The sequence below is a fragment of the Macaca thibetana genome, chromosome 6, assembly GCF_024542745.1.
Source record: "Macaca thibetana thibetana isolate TM-01 chromosome 6, ASM2454274v1, whole genome shotgun sequence".
NCBI lineage: Eukaryota > Metazoa > Chordata > Mammalia > Primates > Cercopithecidae > Macaca > Macaca thibetana.
In genome coordinates this window covers 142042261-142064925 of record NC_065583.1, presented here as the reverse complement: position 1 = coordinate 142064925, position 22665 = coordinate 142042261, and the positions used below count along the sequence as shown (strand labels likewise).

The following is a 22665-nucleotide window of genomic DNA, read 5'->3' as shown; positions in this document are numbered from 1 at the left end:
ACATGAAAAGGCACATGAAATTGATAAAAGTCACTGCTGCAGACCTACAATCTAGTTAAGGAGATACATATATATCTCTCTGTCATTCTCTCTCTCTCTCTTTCTCACACTCTCTCTCATACACACACACAAGACGGAGAAAACAAGTGGGTTAAAGCGGTCACAGATCATATAATAAAGTGTTAAGGAACACAAAGTGAGTGGTGATTTGTTCATCAATCTAAAGAATGGAGGTGTATTGACTATGCTCACCAATGCAGTCTGATTCTACGTTCCCATCTCTCCCTACTCCTGTTACCACCTCTCTCAACATCCCAACATGTCAGAAAATGTGACACATTAGTCACGTGGTCAGACGTGATTGGCAGTTCTTGGGAACTCCACTGGGTATGTTCCGTTGGTCGTTGTAATATCCATTCCTCCACCTGGTTCTCATTTCAGTAAACTGAAACCTCAGCTGTCACTACAAGATCACCTTAACATTCTTGAAGAGAATACTCGGAGGCTGCTGCCCCTTCCACCTCTGGAAAATCTGAAAAGTGAAGGCCAGACAGACAAGGACAAGGAGCACATTCAAGTATGCACTAGTGAGGCCTAAGCAGAATGAAAATCTGCAGTGGGACCTTACTTTCTCACCCCAGCCTGAGACTTACACACATGTATTTGATTTCAGTTTCTCTATGAACGATCCATGGATGCCCTAGGAAAACTTCTGAAGACCATGATGTGGGATAATGTGAATGCAGAGGACTGTCAGGAAATGTTTAATGTGAGTAGAGCCTCTACTCAAACTGATTCTCATTCTCCCTAACCTGTTCTTCAACGTTCACTCCAAACTCTACTGCATTTTCCTCACATGAAGACATCCAGCTCTACCCACCCACACCCCACATACAGCCATCTACTTAAAAATTGTGGGGAGGCGAGCACCCTGTTACAGAAGAGGCAGAGACAGAAAGAGAGAATATGAAACTAGATGAATATGAAGAATACTAAAGAAAGAACATTTATTCTTTGACCAACAGCTTCTCCGAATGTGGCTTGTTTCACAAAAAGAGTGGGAAAGAGAAAGAGCCTTCCAGATCACCGCGAAAGTGCTGACAAATGACATTGTGGTAAGTAATCCCCTGGAATGAATAGACTTTATTGCTTGTGAACAGTAGGGATCTCTGAGATGTCTGGAATCCAAAACTCCTGCATGGTGGATCTTGCATCTCAGAGCAAAGTTGCTTTTTGAAGTATTTTTGGAGAGAGCTCTAACTTCAGGGTGCAGCTCACACATACAAATTGAGCTATTGGGTTGTCTTTACATGCATGCTTACTTTTCCACTGCGCTTAAAAATAGGCATCTTTTAGGAGAAAGTGCAAGACCAGATTTCATTCCAAGGACCTGCAGAGAGAAAATAAGAGACTTGAGATCCAGTGTTGGGAATATCCTGGGATATGACCAAGCTACCTCATCACAACAGGGTGCCTCCTTTATCCTGCAGGCACCAGAGAACTTTAAAATTGGTTCACTGCTTGGACTCCTGGCTCCTCACTCCTGTGATACCCTGCCCACCATCCGTCAGGCGGCTGCTAGCTCAACTATTGGTCTGTTCTGTATAAAAGGTGAGGGAAAGGTGGGGAGCCCACCAATGAAGAAAAGAAACCCATCTTCTTTCATTCTCAGCTTTTCTCCTATGCACCTATGTCTCTCTCCTTTCTCCCCTCTCCTCTCTCTTCTTTCCTCATTTTCCTCCTTTTCTCCTCTCCTCTCCCCTCCCCATCTCTCTCTCGGTCTGTCTCTGTCTCTCTCTCTCTCTCTCTGTTTCTCCTTCCCTCTCCAGTTCAGCAATTTCTGTTTTAATACCTTAATTATATCACAGAATCTGTCTCCTAGATCTGAAACAAGTATTTCTTTCCTCAGTGGCTCTGTTTTCCCATTTTTTAAATTAGAGATAATAACACCAAAGCATTATAAAGATCCATTAAAGTAGGTAAAATGTTTTGAGAGTCTCCGATTTAAATCACTAAGCAATTGGGCATATTAGCAATGCTTCCTCTATCACATGGTTTTCTTCAGGAGAAAATTGCAGTATTATCATGGTACTAAGTGCCTTTCAAAGCTCTCCAAGAGACAGAACATTGTGTAAATTTTCAGAGCAGGAGCTCCTCCTGCTCTCCAAGTACATGTGAATAACTGTCAATATCACAGATATTAGGAATTTTTAAACCTCCGTCTCAGGCTGAAACCAACAATCAGGGCTTCCTGTCCAGGTTAATTGAGTCCATGTTTCATCAAGGACAGCTCTACATTATGTGTGTGCAGTTCTGCAGAGCAGGCGCAGCCAGAAACAGTCTAGACTTAATGCCATCTCATGCCTGCCTGTGTTCCACACATCATTCTTTTAGGTATTCAAAATATTTGTTGAGTGCCTTTCCATGTGTCAGGCACTGTTCTAATGCTGGGTACACAGAGATATTACAGTTCCAATATTCACATTTTATAAGTGTGTTAAAGCCAAAAGGTAGAATTTGGTTAGGGGGAGAGAGATAGTCAGTCAAAAGAAAAGAAAAAACTCTTCAGCAGAATCAAAGTATGTATGAAAGTCCTTTGGGATATAGGAAGATAATTAAGGATATATAAGCAGAATTAAGGAAGTGAGAACTAAAGAACCATTCCAGGCTGGGCGTGGTGGTTCACCCTGTAATCCCAGCACTTTGGGAGCCCAAAGTCTATGGGTCACTTGAGGTCAGGAGTTCAAGACCAGCCTGGCCAACATGGTGAAACCCCATCATCTACCAAAAATACAAAAAATTAGCCAGAAGTGGTGGTGGATGCCTGTAATCCCAGCTACTCGGGAGGCTGAGGCAAGAGAATCACTTGAACCTGGAAAGCAGAGGTTGCAGTGAGCCAAGATCATACCTGTGCACTCCAGCCTGGGAGACTGTCTCAAAAAAACCAAAACAAAACAAAACAAAAACCATTACAGTAATAACAGAAATGTGCCAGTAGGGAACTCATAGGAAGAAAGGAATTTGGATTCTATTATTGTTCTACCTATTTTTCCTTTAGCCTACTTCATTTTCCTAAAATATGAAACATTCCGGTCCTCAAACATTCTTTGTTAATAAAACTCCCATACTTTGTAATTTACATTGACATTTTCCCTGATGGACCAAACAAGCATAGTGGAGAGAAAGAACATGTACTACTAAAATACCTACTAGACACAAGTAACAAGTGTGATGCTAAATTAAATACCCATCGATACTCATGGACATTTCTCACTTAGTTTTGAAAGGGGAGAATCTGAAATTAAGAAGTTTCCAGTTACTTGGACCACTGAAAGTAGAGTAGCTGGGTTTTGAGCTCAGGCGCATCTGACTTCAAAGTCCACGTGTATTGCACTGGGCTAGGCTGCCTTCCGTAGAATGGTTCATGTGTTAGTTTCCATGATTAATATACATTCAAATAACAAACAGAAAATCTTTATTGGTTAGGCCTGCATTTACAAATTGATATCAACAATCACTTATACACAGTTGCTGATGTAAACTTCTCATTACAATAGTTACTTTTCAGTTTCCCCAATGAGGGAGCTCACTGAAGAATAGAAATCCAAGAGAGATAGCAGCATAGCAGAGTAGTTGGAGCCTGGGCATTTGTGTCAGACAGACCAGGGCTCAAATTCAGACTCTCCTATTTTTATTCACCATGTGCCTTGGGCCATGTCTTCACATCTCTGTTCCCACCTTCTCATCTGCAAAACCAAGAAGGGAACAGGAGAGTCTACCTCAGATAATGCTTATGAGTAATAAATGAGATCGTTGTATGCAGAGTGTTTGCATGGTGCCCAGCATGTAGAAATCCCTCAGTATGTGTTAGCGCTTATGTTCACCATCTCATCAGACAGCAGCTAATTTAGAGTCATATCAAAATGTAGCCAGCCTCGTCAACCCCTATCAGGTCTTTGAATGCTTAAACATTTCTCCCTTTGTCGATTTTAGGCATTCGCCTGGAAGTGGAAAGACTGCAGGGTTTGCAGGAAGGGTTGGAAAGTGATGACGTGCAGGTTCAGATCAATATTTCTTCTAAAATAGCTAAGGTAATAAATATGGAGGAGTGGCCAGTGGATATAAAGATTCTGGATTGATTTCCAAATGGGTAAGCTACATACTCCCCACTGCAAAGGAAGATAGATATTCAAGCTGATTGAAAGACTCATGGTCCTGTCATTTTCTAACTCTGAGTACACATGCCTAGTCAACACTCACTACTGATCATTTCATATGGTGGGAAACTTTGTAGACCAAGTGTTCTTCCCCAGAATGTGGGATGCTGTGGGTTGGAGTGGAAGGAACAAGAGCTTTGGAGTTAATCAGATGCACTCTGTGTGCACTGATTGAAGTTCAGTCTCTTCATCCTCAAGAAACAAAAACAAAAGACCATTTTGTGGTTGTTGTGAGGACTGGCCGATCAATTCAATCACTCATTCAGTCATGCATTCACTTACCTCCCTTCTCCTGAGCACCTACCATATGCAAAGCTCTATTCTAGGCACTAAGAAAGCAGAAAATACAATTCCTGTTTCACTGAGCTTGCATCTTAGTAAAGGAAATCCAAAAAATAAACATCAGATAATGACAACCAAGAAAAATAAAGTCAAGAAAGGGAATAAAGAATAGGTAAGAAGTGATCCTCTGGAGAAGGACACCCTGAAAGAGATAATCATGGAAATATCTGGAAAAGAGAATTCCAGACAGAGGGAAAACAGCAAGTGCAAAGCCCCTGAAGTATAGAAAGAGGGAGTAATGAGATCCAAAGATAACCAGAGGCTGATCCAAGGGCCTTCTGAGCCTTTTTAAGGAACTTTTTTTTTTGCTCTATTTGAAATCAAAAGCCAGTGGAGGGTTCTGAGAAGAGTCAGGCCACTACACATAATTATGCCAATTTTGAAATGCAAAAAGGCACCCTCATGTGTGACAACATCACTCATAATGTAGACATTACAGATTTATATTGATGTTAATGGCAATTTTCCACAGGTGGCAGTAAAGGATCCAGCAAAATCAGTACGTTATGACAATATACTTAAAGAGAGAAGTGAAATATCTTGAGGACGGGGCTCATATTCCTAGTGTGCAAATGCCTCTTCTAGGCTAACAGTGGTTCTGAGAGGAAAAACACAACAAGACTTACATTTCTGAAGGGCCACTCTGGCAGCTATGTGGAGACTTGAATGTAGACTGTTAAGAGCAAAATTAGGGAAGTCAGTTTGGAGGAAACTGCAAGACTCCAGCTATCAAATGAGGCAATTGGGACCAAGGAAGGTGGCTGTAGCAGAGACACGAGTAGTTGATCAGCAAATGACAGAGAAGCCATTTGGGAGACAGGAAGGGAACATATGTCAAATGCCTTAAAAGGTGCCCGACACATAATAAGTGCTCAAAAACATGAGCTCCCTTCTTTCCTTTGCTCCTGAATCAACATCCAACCCACTGTGAGACAAAACAGCTAATCATGAAGCTTGGACAACAGGCAAGCATTTGGAGTTACATAAAATGGTAGCCATGGCATAGTCCTTTGATCTTAGAACCATAATAACTCAGCGAATGGCTTGGATGTGCAAATATTCAAGGAAAGGAGCTCATATCTTCACAATATCATCCGGCCACTTAATGCAAGGGGAAGACCACTGTAAGTAGGAACTTTCTCATGTCTACAAACTCATAATCATTACCATTTTGCTTAGTTAATTCCCCAGATAATGATCCTGGAACTCATTCAAACACCAGCTTTTCACCTGCCCTCCCACTCCTTTTTCATTAATGCACACACACAGACATACACACTCAAATTCACACACTGCTATCAACCGAGCATTCTGTATAGTGCTTGCACCTAGAGATAACAATTGCAAAGTTCTTCCATTTTATTGACCTTTTATGGACTGTTCTTAATATTGAAATATGGAAGAGCAAGAAACAAGGCTCATAATAATCCATACTCCGTATGTACGTTGTCCACCACCTGACTATTCAGCATGGTAATTAGTACATATTGATAGATTTTCCTGAATTCTCAAGGTTTAGGTATTATGTGGCAGATTCAAGACATGTTTCTATGATATATGAATGTATGTAAAAGGAATTTATAATGTATATATTGCTATATAAGCATTCTACATTATTTTTCCCTATGTAGTATGCTATAACTTTAGGCTTAGAGAGGAAATTGCCTTAGCAGGCTTAGGACTCAATAAATATGAAATGATAAAAAGGCAACTCCATGGAAAGTTTGCTTAGTAATAACAGGTCATGTCTATGCCCTGTTCTAGTATTTTCTCTAGTTTCTGGGGCCTCAGTCAAAACTGTTGAAAAGTTCAGTGGCTTCTAATACCCTAAAACAAACCATAACAGCATGTTGTAAGTATCTAGATATAAAATGGGGTGGTTGATTACATGAATCTTTCTGGGTGCATTTTCAGATTGTCAGTAAATTCATCCCAAATGAAGAAATTCTGATGTTCTTAGAGGAAATGCTGGATGGTCTGGAGAGCCTCAACCCCACATGCACAAAGGCCTGTGGCATATGGATGATCACTGTCCTGAAGGAGCAGGGAGCTGCTCTGGAAGATCAGGTGAACTGATAGCCAGTTTTACAACTGAGCAGAATTCTATCACTTCTAAAATGCCAAGTCAGCCACTGCCTCTGTTTGTCCACTGATGGGCGGCATGCAAAGGCTTGCACAGCCTCAAGAGGCCTCATTAGAGACCCACATTGTGTGTTTAACAACAAGGCTCATGTTGAGGTCCTGTCTCAATTGCGTCTCTTGTCTTTTAATATAAAAGCTTTTCAAACTGTCTCACTCTGGCTAGAGGAAGCATCTTTGAAACAAGGCCATTTGGATGATTGAAAACTGGGTTGTTAGAGCTGTAAGGATAAGAGTGACCATGTGGATGCCTTAGAGACAACCACCAAGGGCAGGAGTTTCTAATTTCACTGCTACTCTTCAGGCTTTTCTCCCACACCCCATAGTGTTTATTGTCTGATAACCATTGGACTGGGGAAAGTCCTCAATTCTTCTTCCCAACTGGAGAGTTAAGCAGAGTGAACAAGATTTAAATTCAGGAAGCTTGGTTAAGAGCTCCAAGTGGAGATACCTCTCTTTTCTCTTCTGAAGTCAAAAATAGAATACAAGTTATTCAAACATTAATAAGAAGAGAAAAATGGGCTGAGTGAGGTGGCTAACACCTGCAATCCCAGTACTTTGGGAAGCCAAGGCAGGTGGATCACTTGAGGACAGGAGTTTGAGACCAGCCTGAGCAACATGGAGAAACCTTGTCTCTACTAAAAATACAAAAATTAGCTGGGCATAGTGACAGGTGCCTGTAATCCCAGCTACTTGGGAGGCTGAGGCAGGAGAATCACTTGAACCAGGGAGGCACAGGTTGTAGTGAGCTGAGATTGTGCTACTGCTCTCCAGTCTGGACAACAGAGCAAGACTCTGTCTCAAAAAAAAAAAAAAAAAAAAAAAAAAAAAAAAAAAAAAAAAAAAAAATCTTTACCTAAATGAAAGCAATTCAAAGGGAGTAAGAGAAAGAAGTTCTTGTCCCTATGGTCCAGTCAACTACTCTCAATTTAAAGACTCTCCAAAGCACAGCTTTTGTGTCAAGGGCATTGAAAATTTCTTCTGTGCTGATTACTTTTCAATAAGTCTTTTTGAAAATATTTATTGAGTATATACTACGTGGTAGGCACTGGACAGCCAAAATTGATAAATTGATAAATGTGGAATGTCCATAAATTTGAGTGTATAGCATAAAGAGTTGTTCACACAGTAGGCAAAGGCTTACAATAGAGACCTAAATACTCTCCAACCATCAGTGAGCTGGGAATCTGTGGTAATCATAAAGGGGGGCTATTTATAACTAAGGAGTTGTAATTCAGAGAAAATATATTTTAAATTAATGTCTAACTTAAATGTCTATCCAAAATAAGAGAGAGAAATGTCTACTAGAAGCAAAGTTACTTTAGCATAGATATATGCCTTTGTCCATGTCAAAAATCCAAATGTGTGATATCATTCCCTACTGCCCACAGATTAACATCCAAATTCATAAAGGTGGCATTCAGTACTCTGAGATCTGGGTTCATCTTTTCTATAAAGTCATCTTCCTTTTATTACCCTTGTTCTCTCTACACTCCAGCCTGGACCATTCTCCTACACTAGGAATCTCAGCATTTTCTTATGCCCATGTTCCCATGATTTTTTAAAAAATAGATTTTTTAGAGCAGTTTTAGGTTCACAGCAAAATTAAGCACAGTTCCCATCTACCCACTCCCCTTATATGCACACAGCCTCCCGACTATCAGTATCTCCCTCCAGAGTAGATTTGTTATGATCCGTAAACCTACAATTACACATCATTATCACCCAAAGTCCACAGGTCCATGGACTTTAGGGTTTAGGGTTCACTCCTGGTGTTGTACAGTCATGGGTTTGACAAATGTGTAATGACATGTATCCACCAGTATAAGATCATACAGAGTGGTTGCACTGCCCTAAAAATCCTCTGTGCTCCACCTATTCTCATGTCTTTTAACTTCACATCTTTATCTGTTTTTCTTCTTTCTGACAAGGATGCCCTTCCCCACCATCTGTCTCCACCTTGCCTTTTGAAATTGCTACAAATGCTTCAAGACCCAAACCAAATGGCCCTCCAATGTGAATCAGTTCCTCCTGGATTCTGGTTGTATGCACCTCATGTATACCATTTGCCATAGACTGCCTTGAAGTACAGGACTTTAGGTCTATGATTGATATTTTTTATTGGATCACTCACTCTTTTTGCAAAAGGGGTACATCTTTTTCATCTTTGGTAAATTGCAACAATGGCAAACACAGCAACTGTCATAATACACTCTTTCACAAAATGTTTCCTAAATTGAATTAGGAATAAATACCCAATTCATGAATAATCCTCCTGAGTGAGAAATAGGCCACATGTGAAATCAATTATTATTTTTAACATTATTTAGAATTCATCAACTGCCCACCCACGACAGGTACCTGTTCTGAGTCATTCACATAGAGGGAAAATGGCAACTTAATGTTTGACTTCGCTTTTTTCTCTTTAGCTATTGGAGATCTTAAGCACAATTTACCATCACATGCCAGTCCTCAGACAAAAAGAAGAAAGTTTTCAGTTCATGCTAGAAGCCATCTCCCAGATAGCCAGCTTTCACATGGAAACAGTTGTTGACAACCTTTTACAGAAGCCTCTGCCCTTTGACAGGTAGATTCTTATTGAACTGATTCCTTCTCCTAGAGAAGGCCACTCGGAAAGGCCTTGGGGAGGGATTTATGGTTTGAGAGCAAGATAGCAAACAAAGGCTGAAAATAGCTCATCTGAATAACAATTTAACAATTGGTATTTGAATCACAAATGAGGTTTTTCCAAGTGCTTTTCATATATATAAGATATATATGTATTGCATAATAATATTTTTAACCATATGCCATAGGAATAAGAGAATATTAAAAAGTGAATATTCTCCTCTTTCTGGTGGCCTAGAATGCACCTACATGAGAGGTTCCCATCTTAGTGGACTTTAACAAAGTTCTGTAACCCAAGGCTAGGTTGCTGAATTGTTACGTAAAACATCTTTCTTATCCCCAAGCATGGCAGCATGTCCATCTGCCCTTGAAATTGTGATTAGTCATAATGTGATTTTAGAGTGAGTCAGATGGAGAAGCTTAGAGCCTGAGGGGTTGTGCTTTATCTACCAATTTCCTGCTTTGCCACCCTAGGGACACAAAGACACTGTGGAAGGCGCTGGCTGAAAAGCCAGCCTCCAGTGGGAAACTCTTGCAAGCCTTAATAGACAAACTGGAGACCGAGTTAGAAGATGACATCGCCAGGGTTGAGGCAATTTCAGTGAGTTGGACAGCCTGAACCCATCACTTGCCTGAGACTGCGCCATCCTCTATGATCTATCCCCACCTGGAGCTTGGTGCTCTCACATTAATGACACCTCCTTCTCTCATACCCTAACTTTATTCAGTTTATAGTTATGGCTGTACTTTTGTCTGTGGCTGATCATTTTTAGAAGCAAATTTCTCATCAACCCCCACCCCCAAAATCTATGTATCTATATTTCTAGATTAGTCTAGAAGATATCCGAAGGACCCTTTTTTGTCGAAAAACCCCAGTGCTGAAAACATTTTATTTTACATGACTAGTATCCCCTGGCAGTCACAGGACTGACATGGCAGTCCCTGAGTTGAGAAATTTCCAGACAATAAACCCTCCCATTTCTATGTGTTTTTACTGGTGGAGAAAACAAAGTTGAACATCAGCCCAGACAGAAGATGGTGTTGGAGGAGATGAGACGGCCTGACCAAGAGGCCCTTTCTCCTCTCAGGTGGCCTGTGCTATGTATGAAGTGATCTCAATAGGCACCTCTGTCACCGGCTTGTATTCAGAGCTGTTCACTCTCCTCCTGAAGCTGGTTAGCTGCACACTGGGCCAGAAGATGCCCACGTCTTCCTGGAGCCGCAGGCGGCATGTGATGCAGCAGGGAGAACAGCAGCAGATCCCAGACCCCTGCAGGTAAACGGCCAATCAGGAAGCATCTTCCACAGAGGTCCCAATCCCAGACTCCAGGAGCAGCATTGCAGAAGTCAGGGTCTGCCCTTTCTGTCATAACATCCATTGTCCATGAAGAAACAAGGCTCTACTGTCCCTAAGCCATGACACCATAGTTCTTCTTGAGCCAGTATCCAGTGTAGCTACACAGAATAGTCACTTAAAGAATGAGGGTCTATGCTTTCTTTCCTAGAGGAACTACTGTATTATCTTTGGTTTCTATCATTGAGATCTTCCTAAAGGGGCTGGACTCTTGTGATCTTCAAGTCTACCAGGGAAAGAAGAAAAATAAAAATAAATACCATATTTCATAAATTCTGAGACTTCAGCAATTGAAAAAAAGCATTTTTGCATACCATTGAGGAAACAGAAAAGGACTCCAAAGTAAGCAGTGAATCAATGCTTTCTTAAACTTTAAAATTTTTATTCTGTACTTATCAAAAGAACTCTTTTAGGATTATGAGGTATAAATTTTCATTTTATATCACATCATTCTGTTTCCTTGCTTTTTGCAGAACTTTTCATTCCAATGTAAAATTATAGTGCAACATTTTTAAAGACATTTTAAACACCATTTAGATTCAACACATGTATTAGGTTGGTGCAAAAGTAATTGCTGATTTTACTATTAAAAGTAATAGTTCCAATAATACATGTAACTTTACTAAAATGATGGTAATATAAAGAGCTATACCTTAACAGGCAACAGATGTGAATGCACAGACAATAGCAACTACGTCACAAGTACTGTCTGGCCAAGAACAATTGTAACACACATCTACTGCAGGATGCATCCTGATTTTAGAGATGCTGTTTTAGAATCAGTGAAATATGGTATTTTTCACTTTTTATTCTTATGGCTTATTTTTTCTCATGGGGGGAGTGTTGACAAGATTTTGTGGCATTACTTACTGACCCACGTCATCTGAATGTCCCCAAGGATCCTAAGGCTAAAATGTGAGCATAGGGCTGCCTGTTTTTCCCTTATACAACATCCCCTAGTCCAGCGGTGGGAAAGCATTGTGAGGAGTGGGAAGGTAAACTTGGGAACTTGCAATTCCCTATAAGGGTTGACTTAGTTTTGTAACGCTGACTGTCTTCTTTAGGCTTTCAACTGCTACTCTAAGATGTTTGCAAGCCCAAGCCATGAGAGAAGGCCTTGCAAAGGAATCTGATGAGGGGGACAACTTATGGACTCTCCTCAGCAGTCCTAGTACACATCACATAGGCGTATGTTCACTGGCCAGGTAACGTGCAGACTTTCTAGAACCAGATACAAAGAAGAAAACAAAAAACAAAAACAAACAAACAAACAAAAACAGAAAAAAAAAAACGTGCAATACAGGCAACTTCACTGAGCATAATGATTCACTTAGGACTAATAGTCGAAGGAGGACAAACAGGGAAGAAGGAAAAGGGAGTGGGAAGAGACGGTAAGATCAGCCCCACACACACCACTCACCTCAAGAAACATGATTCAGGTGAACATCTTTAGACAAACTATACTTATTTTTTGAAAGAAATATTTAATATTCACATACCTAGAATTCTGTTGAACATTTTCTTAATCAGCCTTTCAAAAAAAATTTTTTTTTTTTTTTTTTTTTTTTTTGAGACGGAGTCTCGCTCTATCGCCCAGGCTGGAGTGCAGTGGCCAGATCTCAGCTCACTGCAAGCTCCGCCTCCTGGGTTCACGCCATTCTCCGGCCTCAGCCTCCCGAGTAGCTGGGACTACAGGCGCCCGCCACCACGCCCGGCTAGTTTTTTGTATTTCTTAATAGAGACGGGGTTTCACCGTGTTAGCCAGGATGGTTTCGATCTCCTGACCTCGTGATCTGCCCGTCTCGGCCTCCCAAAGTGCTGGGATTACAGGCTTGAGCCACCGCGCCCGGCCAAAAAATTTTTTTTTAATTTCATTAGGTTTTGGGGGAACAGGTCATGTTTGATTACATGAATAAGTTCTTTAGTGATGATTTCTGAGATTTTGGTGCACCCATCACCTGAGGAGTGTACACTGTACCCAATGTGTAGTCTTTTATCCCTCCCCCCACTCCTGCTCCTTCCCCCAAACCCCCAAAGTCCAATGTATCATTCTTATGTCTTTGCATCCTAATAGCTTAGCTCCCACATATGAGACAGAACATACAACGTTTGCTTTTCCATTCCTGAGTTACTTCACATAGAATAATAGTCTCCAGTTCCATCTGGGTTGCTGTGAATGCCATTATTTCACTCCTTTTTATGGCTGAGTAGTATTTCATTATATATATATATATGCACACCACATTTTCTTTATCCACTCATTGATTAATGGGCATTTGGACTGGTTTTATATTTTTGCAATTGCAAATTGTGCTGCTGTAAACATGCGTGTGCAAGTATCTTTTTTGTATAATGACTTCTTTTCCTCTGGGTAGATATACCTAGTAGTGGGATTGCTAGATCAACCGGTAGATCTACTTTTAGTTCTTTAAGAAGCTCCACTGTTCCATAGTGGTTGTACTAGTTTGCATTCCCACCAACAGTGAAAAAGTGTTCTCTTTTTATGGCATCCATGCCAACATCTTTTTTTTTTTTTTTTTTTTTTATTATGGCCATTCTTACAGGAGTGAGGTGGTATCGCATTGTGGTTTTGATTTGCATTTCCCTGATCATTAGTGATGTTGAGCATTTTTCCGTATGTTTGTTGGCCATTTGTATATCTTCTTTTGAGAATTATCTATTCATGTCCTTAGCCTGCTTTTTGATGGGATTTCAAACTACATTTAAATTGGACAGTTGGATAGGTCATTTTAAAATTTGAGCCCTGGTGGGCTTTCATCAAGTGTCTCTCTCTCTCTCTCTTTTTTTTTTTTTTTTTTTTTTTTTTGAGACAAGAGTCTTGCTCTTCGCCCAGGCTGGAGTGTGTAGTGGGGCAATCTCAGCTGACTGCAACCTCTGCCTCCCAGGTTCAAACAATTCTCCTGCCTCAGCCTCCTGAGTTGCTGGGACTACAGGCGCACACCACCATGTCTGGCTAATTTTTTGTATTTTAGTAGAGACGCGGTTTCACCGCATTGCCCAGGCTGGTCTCGAACTTCTGAGCTCAGGCAATCCACCTGCCTCAGCCTCCCAAAGTGCTAGGATTTCAGGCATGAGCCACCACCCCCAGCCAAGCATTCCTTTTTAGACAAATTACTTGCCTGATGAACAAATAGACTAAGCTTTCCTCCATTGTTTAGAAAAATAAGTCTCTGCTAAAACGTGCATTTTCTAGGAGCATGGCAGTGTGGCAACACGGAGTCATACTGGACATCATGGAACAGCTGCTCTCATCTCTCACCTCCTCCTCGGAGAGCTACCGGATAACCGGCACCGCTTTCTTCTCTGAGGCAAGGGAGAGCAGCCCCCAGAGCACACTCACTGGGTCCCCTTGGGGTATTTCTCTTAGGGTCTGGAGCCCAGTGTGCACTGGAACCAGGGAAGAGAGACTTCAAAGTGGGGGGCTTTAATAGAGGAGAGACCAGCTACTGCCAGAGATATGGTACCTAAGCAGGGGGTGAAAGAGGAAAAATAAACCACCTCACCCACCTCCTGCCCTCTAGTTTGCACAAGACAGAGAAAGGGGGACAATAAATCTGTGAGGGATGAAACAAAGCATTGTAGCACTGATGCTTCAAATTCTGGCCTAAAGACTATTCCAGCCAATCCAGAGAAGGAAAACTTTCAGTCATTCCTGTTTTCCCTGCCCCGTTTTCCATTGAGACTAGACATCTCTTATGCAGGTAACCGGGTTCACAGCACCACCTAAGCCTGACCTGTGCGCTGCTCAAATCTAGAGCTCAGCCTCAGCAAGACTTGCTGGTTCCCCAGGGGGCTTCCTCCTCTGCTCCACAAGCAGTGGGGTCCTCTCTTTAATTGTACTTATGATGTCTTTGGCACTCTCCTGAAGTAGGGGGCCACACCCTTAACTAAAGGGGAGGAGTGTGTTGGTTTCAGCTCATGAAGGAGCCAATCCTTTGGAAGCATGGGAATCTGCGAGATGTGCTGATCTTGATGGATCAAAGTGCCTGGGACTCCAACGCCACTCTGAGGCAGATGGCTATCCGAGGGCTCGGCAACACAGCATCTGGGGCTCCTCACAAGGTAAAAGGCGTTCTAAGGGGAAAAGTTTCACTTAAGTAGAGTTTTGAAATAATTACTTCCTAACCCACACCTAGTAGTTGCATAAAAATTAACTGGAAATCCAGATACATTGCTGAAGTAGTAGTTCTTGGGTTGAAGTACATGTGACCCTGACAAAATTTCAGTCCTCTTGTCTGAGGACTCCTTCCCTATTCCAGATATGGCGCAGAACAATTTTGAAGATTAAGAGGTCTTATTTCAAAATAGGTGAAGAAACATAAGCAGTTAATGCTAGAATCTATCATCAGAGGCCTGTATCACCTGGCTCGCACCGAAGTCGTCTGTGAAAGCTTGAAGGCTCTAAAACAAATCCTGAATCTGCTCACAGACCGAGACGTGAGCTTCTACTTCAAGGAAATAGTGCTGCAAACAAGGACCTTCTTTGAAGATGTAAGTGAGCCTGTTTAGGAATCTTCCCTCCAGAAGTTAAGGAACAGAAAAAGGTTTAGGTAGTGTTCACAGAAGACATTGTCAGTGTCCCACCCATGTTCCTTGACCTGCCCCAGACAGGTCACCTGCACAATCTCCATACAAGCTGATGGCTTCCTGTGTCTCCCTGCCTGAGGGTGCTCTGTGGCTTGGCAGTCATGATTGATCTAAGCTGAGTGAGCCAGAATTGTTGGGGGAAGAAATGCCCTGGGAAGGACCCTCAAACAATAAGAAACAAGAGTTTGTAGATAAATTTCCCGGCTTCCTCACCCCTCAGAAAGATTGAGCTCCACTTGTTCATAACAGTGACACACTCATTAATACTTCCTTTCTTGGCTTTCCTCCCTTCCCTATCTCATTCCCACTCCCCGACCTGCTTCCTGGGCTCACCTCCCAAATAAATTACTTGCACCTAAGTCCTCATCTCAAGGTTGCTTTAGGGGGAAGCATAAATTATGACAGTGCTCAAAGACGAACTAGGACCTGAGTAAAGACAATGTTGCTTCTAACACTATCTTTCCACTTCCAACATTCAGAGACTCATTTTATCTAGGCGTCAGTAAGCTGCAGTCCATGGACCAAATCCCACCCACAGCCTGTTCTTGTAAATAAAATTTTATTGGAACGCAGTCATACTCATTGATTACTTATTGTCTATTGCTGCCTTTACACTCCACTAACAGGGTTGATTGGCTGTTACAGAGACCTTAGGATCCACAGAGTTTAAACTATTTACTGTCTGGCCTTTTAGAGAAAAAGTTTGCCTGCTCCATAATCCCAATTTCAAAAAAAGATCAGTGAGCAGTCCTAGGCAGAGGGTAATTTTCCCTTATGCCTTCCAGGAAGCACATTTTAGTATTTATTTTTGGTTATTCATTGCCATCGATGTAAAAATATTTTTAACCCAAACCTATTATTTTGTAATCTAAATCTGCTTCCTCGTGTGCTATTGTCAAAGGAGATGGAAAACTGCTAGTTGCCTTCTCTAGTGCATTCTTCATAAACATTAAGGCTTTATTCGATTACCTAGTTACCGTACAGTCTGCAGACTTGAGAAGTCTTCATTTCCCTCATTATTCATCATAAACCTAATTTTTCTGCTCATTAAATATTTTGCAAGCCTGTGACAGTTGGACCTCTAAATGAGGCTCAAGAAGTATTGAATAGAATCTAAGGAAATATTATCTCTCAAATCCAACCTTTTCCTATTTCTTTGCTTCATTTTTTTAAAATTTTGCCCTTTCTTCCTGATCTTGACATGCCAACTATATGAACCTCTAGATTTTAGTCTGTAATATATGCCCACAGCATTCTTCAGTTTTGTATTTTTGCGGTTTTTCTTGTGTGTGTGCTAGCCTAAACCTGGCCTTTGAAAATATCTTTCTGCTTGTTTCCAACTACTTCCTCCAATTAACCAATATCACTTTTAGGCCAGGCATGGTGGCTCATGCCTGTAATCCCAGCACTTTGGGAGGCTGAGGCTGATGGATCACTGGAGGTCAGGAGTTTGAGACCAGCCTGGCCAACATGGTGAAACCCCACCTCTAGTAAAAATACAAAAATTAGCCAGGTGTGCTGGTGCGTGCCTGTAATCCCAGCTACTCAAGAGGCTGAGACAGGAGAATCGCTTGAACACAGGAGGCAGAGGTTGCAGTGAGCCAAGATCATGCCACTGCACTCCAGCCTGGGCAACAAGAGTGAAACTCTGTCTCCAAAAAAAAACAAACAACAACAACAACAAAAAAAAACCAGCAACTTTTAATTATCTTGTCCTCAAAAATGCTTACTGGGGTAAAAGTAACAATGATATTCTTTTTCTTCATTGCACAGGGCTGAAGTCACTCCTTCAGAACCCCAGCTGTTAAGTTTCCTGGATTGTTGTTGATCTGATAATCATTCTTTTAGATCTGAGCCTCCAGTAAATCACAAGTCCACTTAACAATTTCGTGGTCAAGATAGTATTTCTCAGTGTCATCAGAGAAGGATAAAATGTGCTAAAGTCTTACTGGTTGTTAGCTCAGACCTTGCTCATCTCTAATAGGTGTCAACTCCATCATGTTTGCATAAAAGTAAAGTTGGACAAAACTTTGGCTCTTATTTGGTCTCCAGTAATGCCATCTTTACATAAGTATATTTAACTCTATGATCTATTGCCCTGATATTTTTCTGTAGATTAAGCATAGCTCTCTATAATCTCCAAGTTTCCTTTCTTTGGTTCTTTCAATATTTAAATACTTTATTAGACTTTTCAAAACATGGTGACACTTGAATGAAATGACAGAACAGAAAATGTGGCTGCTGCCACATGCTCCGTTCCCTTCTTGCTACTATTCCCTACCCTGTCACCCCGAGCAATCGCTTTTCCCTCTGTGGCTCCATGTTCTCAAGCAAACATGAGGACATTGGACTAGACGTTCTCTAATATTTCTCCCAGCACCCAAAACCCTTTTGCCACTTTTTCTTTCAGATTTTTCATCATCCCGATTGGTCGATTTTTCCTGGACCTATCATTAGCTCATTGATTTTGCAAAATTCAAACTTTTTTAACTAGATGCTTCTCTACTTTTCTAGTACCTTGTTTTTGGTTAGCTTTCCCTTTCTAAAGAGATATCTTTTAAAAATATATCCTGACCTTATTCCTAATAAATCTAAAGAATGTGTTTCTACTTTCATTTTCATTATACAAGGTCACATCTGTAACCTTTTCCCAACAAATCATCATTTTTTTAGAAGATCTATATTAACTTTATTGTGGATCTAAATAATATTCTGCTATTCAGGACTGCTTTTTCTTTAATCCCTCTTTGTTCATATGGGTATTTTAAACTGGTTTTCTGGGCCTAAAAGTAAAAAAACTTCCATGAAATTCATCTCGCTTCATTTCTTCCCTGTCGGAACTCTGAAACATAACTCTAACGAGAAAACAGGAGGCCATCTTCCTCCACCACCTTTCTCTTGTTTTCTTTTTTCTTTTTTTTTTTTTTTTTTTTTTTTTTTTGACACAGAGTCCCGCTCCTTCACCACTGGAATTCAGTGGCATGATCTTGGCTCACTGCAGCCTCCTCCTTTCAGATTAAAGCAATTCTTGTGCCTCAGCCTACCAAGTAGCTGTGACTACAGGCACACACCACCAGGACTGGCTAATTTATATATTTTTAGTAGAGACAAAGTTTCACCATTTTGGCCAGGCTGGTCTCAAACTCCTGACCTCAAGTGATCCACCTGCATCAGCCTCCCAAAGTGCTGGGATTACAGGCATGAGCCACCGCACCTGGCCTCTCTTGGTTTCCTAAAATCATTGCTTGCCATCCTAGACAAAAAAAAAAAAAAAAAAAAAGAAAGTTCCATAACTTCACATACTCAAGAGTAGAGCTAGGCACTTCTGTGTTTAACCTCTCTAAGAACCAAGGCCCAAATTCCCAAACTGCCTGTAATCCCTTTAGAAAATATTTGGTGTCATGGAGAACAGTACTAGGCCTTGGACAATTAAGATTAGAGACCTCATAATTCTAAGCTAGTAACGCAACCAAACTAAGTAAAATACACAACTGGCAGAAGCCCTCCCTGGCTTTGTCTATGAGTACCCCTGTGTATCATTCCTGTGGTCATGCTCACACTTCCCCACTGGCTACTCAAAGACAGAAATCAACTCTCTGGCATCACATAAACCCCAGACCCAGGGTTTTTTTAAACTCATGTAGTGTGGAGAGAAAGCTTCGGGAAAGAAAACGAGTTCTTGGAACATTTAGAGGCTGTGACTATGATGGACCAGTGCCTGGGTTCCAGCCTTCTTTTGCTGAAGTGGGAAGGGTGGGATTAGAGCTGAGAGTGTGCTGGCAGGGAATGGCATCTGAGAGGATATTCACCACGACATGCATTCGTCACCACAGGAGCAGGATGATGTGAGATTGACTGCCATCTTCTTATTTGAGGACCTGGCATCCCTAACAGGAAGAAGGTGGAAGATTTTTTTTGCTGAAGAAATAAAAAAGAGCCTGATCTCATTCCTTCTGCACCTTTGGGATCCCAACCCCAAGATTGGAGTTGTAAGTGCTCTCCACAGACACCTGCACCTCCTGCTCTCCCCATGGCTGAGAAGCACCAAAAAACCTGGTCTAGCTGCACCAGAAGCCAGATCTAAAGTGCCAGATCTAAAGTCACCCCTTAGAACTGAATCTGAAAACCTCTTCTCCAATTCTAGGTTCTTCTTGCTGTCTCTTCCCGAGTTTACTCTTCCATCCTTGAAACTGGGAAGGTGCCAGCAATGACTATGAAGCCATTCACACCACTGACTTTTACTGCTTCTTTCCCAGTACTGTTCAGCATTTTTTCCCTTCTGGAAGGACATCCTAATGTTCTGGACTGTGATGCAGAAAACTCTGTTTTCCAGGCTTGCCGTGATGTCTTGATGGTCTGCATTCCCTTTTTGGGCCTCCAGGAACTCTACGGGGTATTAGACCATCTCCTTGATCAGGATCTACCAAGGGTCAGGGATTTCTATAGGCAATTCTGTGTGAAACTGGTGAGTGTCCAATAGATGCCACCTCCAAAACAGGCAGGACAAGGGTCTAGATAAATCCTAGAAGGGCAAACAGTGTAGCAAGGAATCTCTGGCCAGAGCCAGAACTGCCTTGGAAGGATGGCAGTGATCCTTGGTATCCTGCCACAGGACCCTCTGCTCCATTCCCAAGTCCTGACTGGGATATGTTCTCCTCGGTTCCTAAAATTCATATCAGTTGATTAATCCCTTAAACTCTGATGCCTTCCTGATTAAATGTAGATCAAAATACGCATAAGACAATTTGCAGTCAATTAATTTATGGCTGTATGAGTGCTCACTGGCCTTTACAGATCCATTCTGAGGACCTATAGGATGCTGAATGTCACAAAGGTTCACTTTCCAGTTGCTCTCTTTGTAATTCACATCTCTTCTAGGCCAAGAAAAGCCAGGAAATTCTGTGGATCCTCCACACACACTCCTTCACCTTCTTCACTAGCAGCTGGGAGGTGATCAGGAGTGCAGCTGTCAAACTCACAGGTGAGTACACACCCCCATTTCCTACCCAGATATGTCTGCTCTTTCCATCTGGTTTTGCTTTGACCAGAAGCTGTCCAGTATAAACACTAGTATGACCAATATAACCTTTTTTATTAAATCTCAGGAAGGGCTTTTATCTTACATCTTGTAACATCCTCCCGCAAAGAAACCTGCTTCCTTTTGCAGTGAAAACTCATGACCTCTCCTGACTCACCTACACTAATTCTCCTCCCATCTGAGCCCTTCATGCTCCTTCTGGCTCCAAGTCCTGCTCCTTCTTTTCCCCAAATCTTTGCTCCCAGCTGCTGCTCTTACATAAATATTTTTCTTCACCTCATCTCATAAGATAACCCACACTCAACATCCAAAGCTCAGTTCAAGCTGAGAGCTTTGGTAACATGATACAAGTGGGAAGTATGTTCATGTGGGGGCCAGCAACCCCTGGCTCTGCCATGTGATTCTGGAAATTGACTTAACTTTATGTTACCTCTCTGTCTGATGTATAAAATAAAACATAAGTAAGTCTCTAAAGATCCTTCTATCATGAAATTCTAAGTCTTACTTTGAAGCCTGTTCCAACTAATTCAGCCAAGAGACTACAGGCCCACTCCCTTCACCACCTTTAAGACCAAATTAAAAATATGAGGGTTCCTTCTTGACTCATATATATGATCCCCCCAACTATATTATACATTTTTTGAAGACAGAGATTCTATCTTACACACACTTGAAATCCCAACAACAACTAGCCTCCTCAGAAGATCATTCTGTGAACTCTGCCAAATATTCTGGATAAGTGACTACTTGCAGGTATGGCACTCTGGACCCAATAGAAGTCACCCTGACATCATTTTAGGGGGTGCAAAGGAAGTCATATAGTTTGCTCATTCACCAGCCTACCATTTACCTTCTCACCAGGTGCAGAGTCTAACCTGATCTACTTTTCATGGCTTCTTCCTCTATAATGAAATCAGTAACATTGTCTCCTATTGACTTTAGATGCCATTATTCTCAATTTGACCAGCCAATATGTGGAGTTACTAGACAGAGAACAACTGATCACACGTGAGTACCAACCTAGTTTCTTCCCAGCATATTGTTACATTCTTAGGAAAAGAGAAAATATTGCTACTCTAAGTTCCACGTGAGCCCAGAACTTGAAAATCTTAGCACCAGTTATTGTATCTGATGCTCTCTAGACACTAGAATTTCTCCAGGGTATAAAGCAACCTCCAGCTCCAGCTCTTTGCAGGCATCAGAAACACCAATAGACTACAACTTTCCAATTGCCTAAACCTACTGATCACAAGGTCAGGGCTTCTCTTCCCTTATTTCAATGTTAAAAGCAGTTCTTGTAGTTCCACATTCTACCTTTTAGGATAAAATTCGAGCATGAGGACCTGAGCCCCACTTGGATCTGACCCTCAGTGCTAAAAAGTTGGGCCTTGGCTTGGTTTGCCCTTCTTGCTGGGCTCTGACTCTCCTCGTGTGCTTATTTGCTATTCTTGCCATTTCAGGGCTCCAAGCACTTCGTCGAGATCCATGTATTAGTGTCCAGAGAGCAGCTGAGGCTGCTTTGCAGACCCTCCTGAGAAGGTGTAAAGAGACAAGCATTCCTCTGTAAGCCATCAAGAAATAAACTGCTGGCTTTTCCTATATCTGACTCCTGTCTTCATCCTATTACCTCACAAACTTGCAGCATTTTGAGGAAAGAGATGCTGCCTAGGATGGGGATATTGAAGTGGTGGTATATTTCTTCCTCTAGACACATGCTCACTTATGTTTATTGCGGCACTATTCACAATAGCAAAGACTTGGAATCAACCTAAATGTCCATCAGTGACAGACTGGATTAAGAAAATGTGGCACATATACACCATGGAATACTATGCAGCCATAAAAAAGGATGAGTTTGTGTCCTTTGTAGGGACATGGATGCAGCTGGAAACCATCATTCTCAGCAAACTATCACAAGAACAGAAAACCAAACACCGCATGTTCTCACTCATAGGTGGGAACTGAACAATGAGATCACTTGGACTCAAGAAGGGGAACATCACACACCGGGGCCTATCATGGGGAGGGGGGAGGGGGAGAGATTGCATTGGGAGTTATACCTGATGTAATTGACGAGTTGATGGGTGCTGACGAGTTGATGGGTGCTGACGAGTTGATGGGTGCAGCACACCAACATGGCACAAGTATACATATGTAACAAACCTGCACGTTATGCACATGTACCCTAGAACTTAAAGTATAATAATAATAATAATAATAATAATAATAAAAAGAATCTCCTTGGTGGCTTCCATTAGCAAAAAGCAAATCCCACAAGTTCACTTCAGGAATAACCTGTGATTTGGATAGTGACAGCCACATGGCTTTGCCTAAGATAA

General features: G+C 41.6%; 1 protein-coding gene across 1 annotated transcript in view; it reads left to right on the top strand.

The window, feature by feature from the left end:
• The window catches only part of MROH2B (maestro heat like repeat family member 2B), a 75347-nt gene extending 53422 nt beyond the window's left edge, over positions 1-21925 (top strand). The window contains exons 25-42 of the mRNA XM_050793403.1: positions 442-577; positions 674-769; positions 1026-1115; positions 1491-1611; positions 3994-4091; positions 6474-6626; positions 9128-9285; positions 9801-9927; positions 10415-10602; positions 11745-11885; positions 13895-14009; positions 14617-14763; positions 15010-15192; positions 19122-19277; positions 19622-19753; positions 20167-20269; positions 21269-21334; positions 21787-21925. Coding sequence (XP_050649360.1) covers positions 442-577; positions 674-769; positions 1026-1115; positions 1491-1611; positions 3994-4091; positions 6474-6626; positions 9128-9285; positions 9801-9927; positions 10415-10602; positions 11745-11885; positions 13895-14009; positions 14617-14763; positions 15010-15192; positions 19122-19277; positions 19622-19753; positions 20167-20269; positions 21269-21334; positions 21787-21893 — 2317 coding nt within the window. The 3' untranslated portion in view covers positions 21894-21925. The remainder of the gene's footprint in view (positions 1-441; positions 578-673; positions 770-1025; positions 1116-1490; positions 1612-3993; positions 4092-6473; positions 6627-9127; positions 9286-9800; positions 9928-10414; positions 10603-11744; positions 11886-13894; positions 14010-14616; positions 14764-15009; positions 15193-19121; positions 19278-19621; positions 19754-20166; positions 20270-21268; positions 21335-21786) is intronic.
• The last annotated feature ends 740 nt before the right edge of the window (positions 21926-22665 follow it).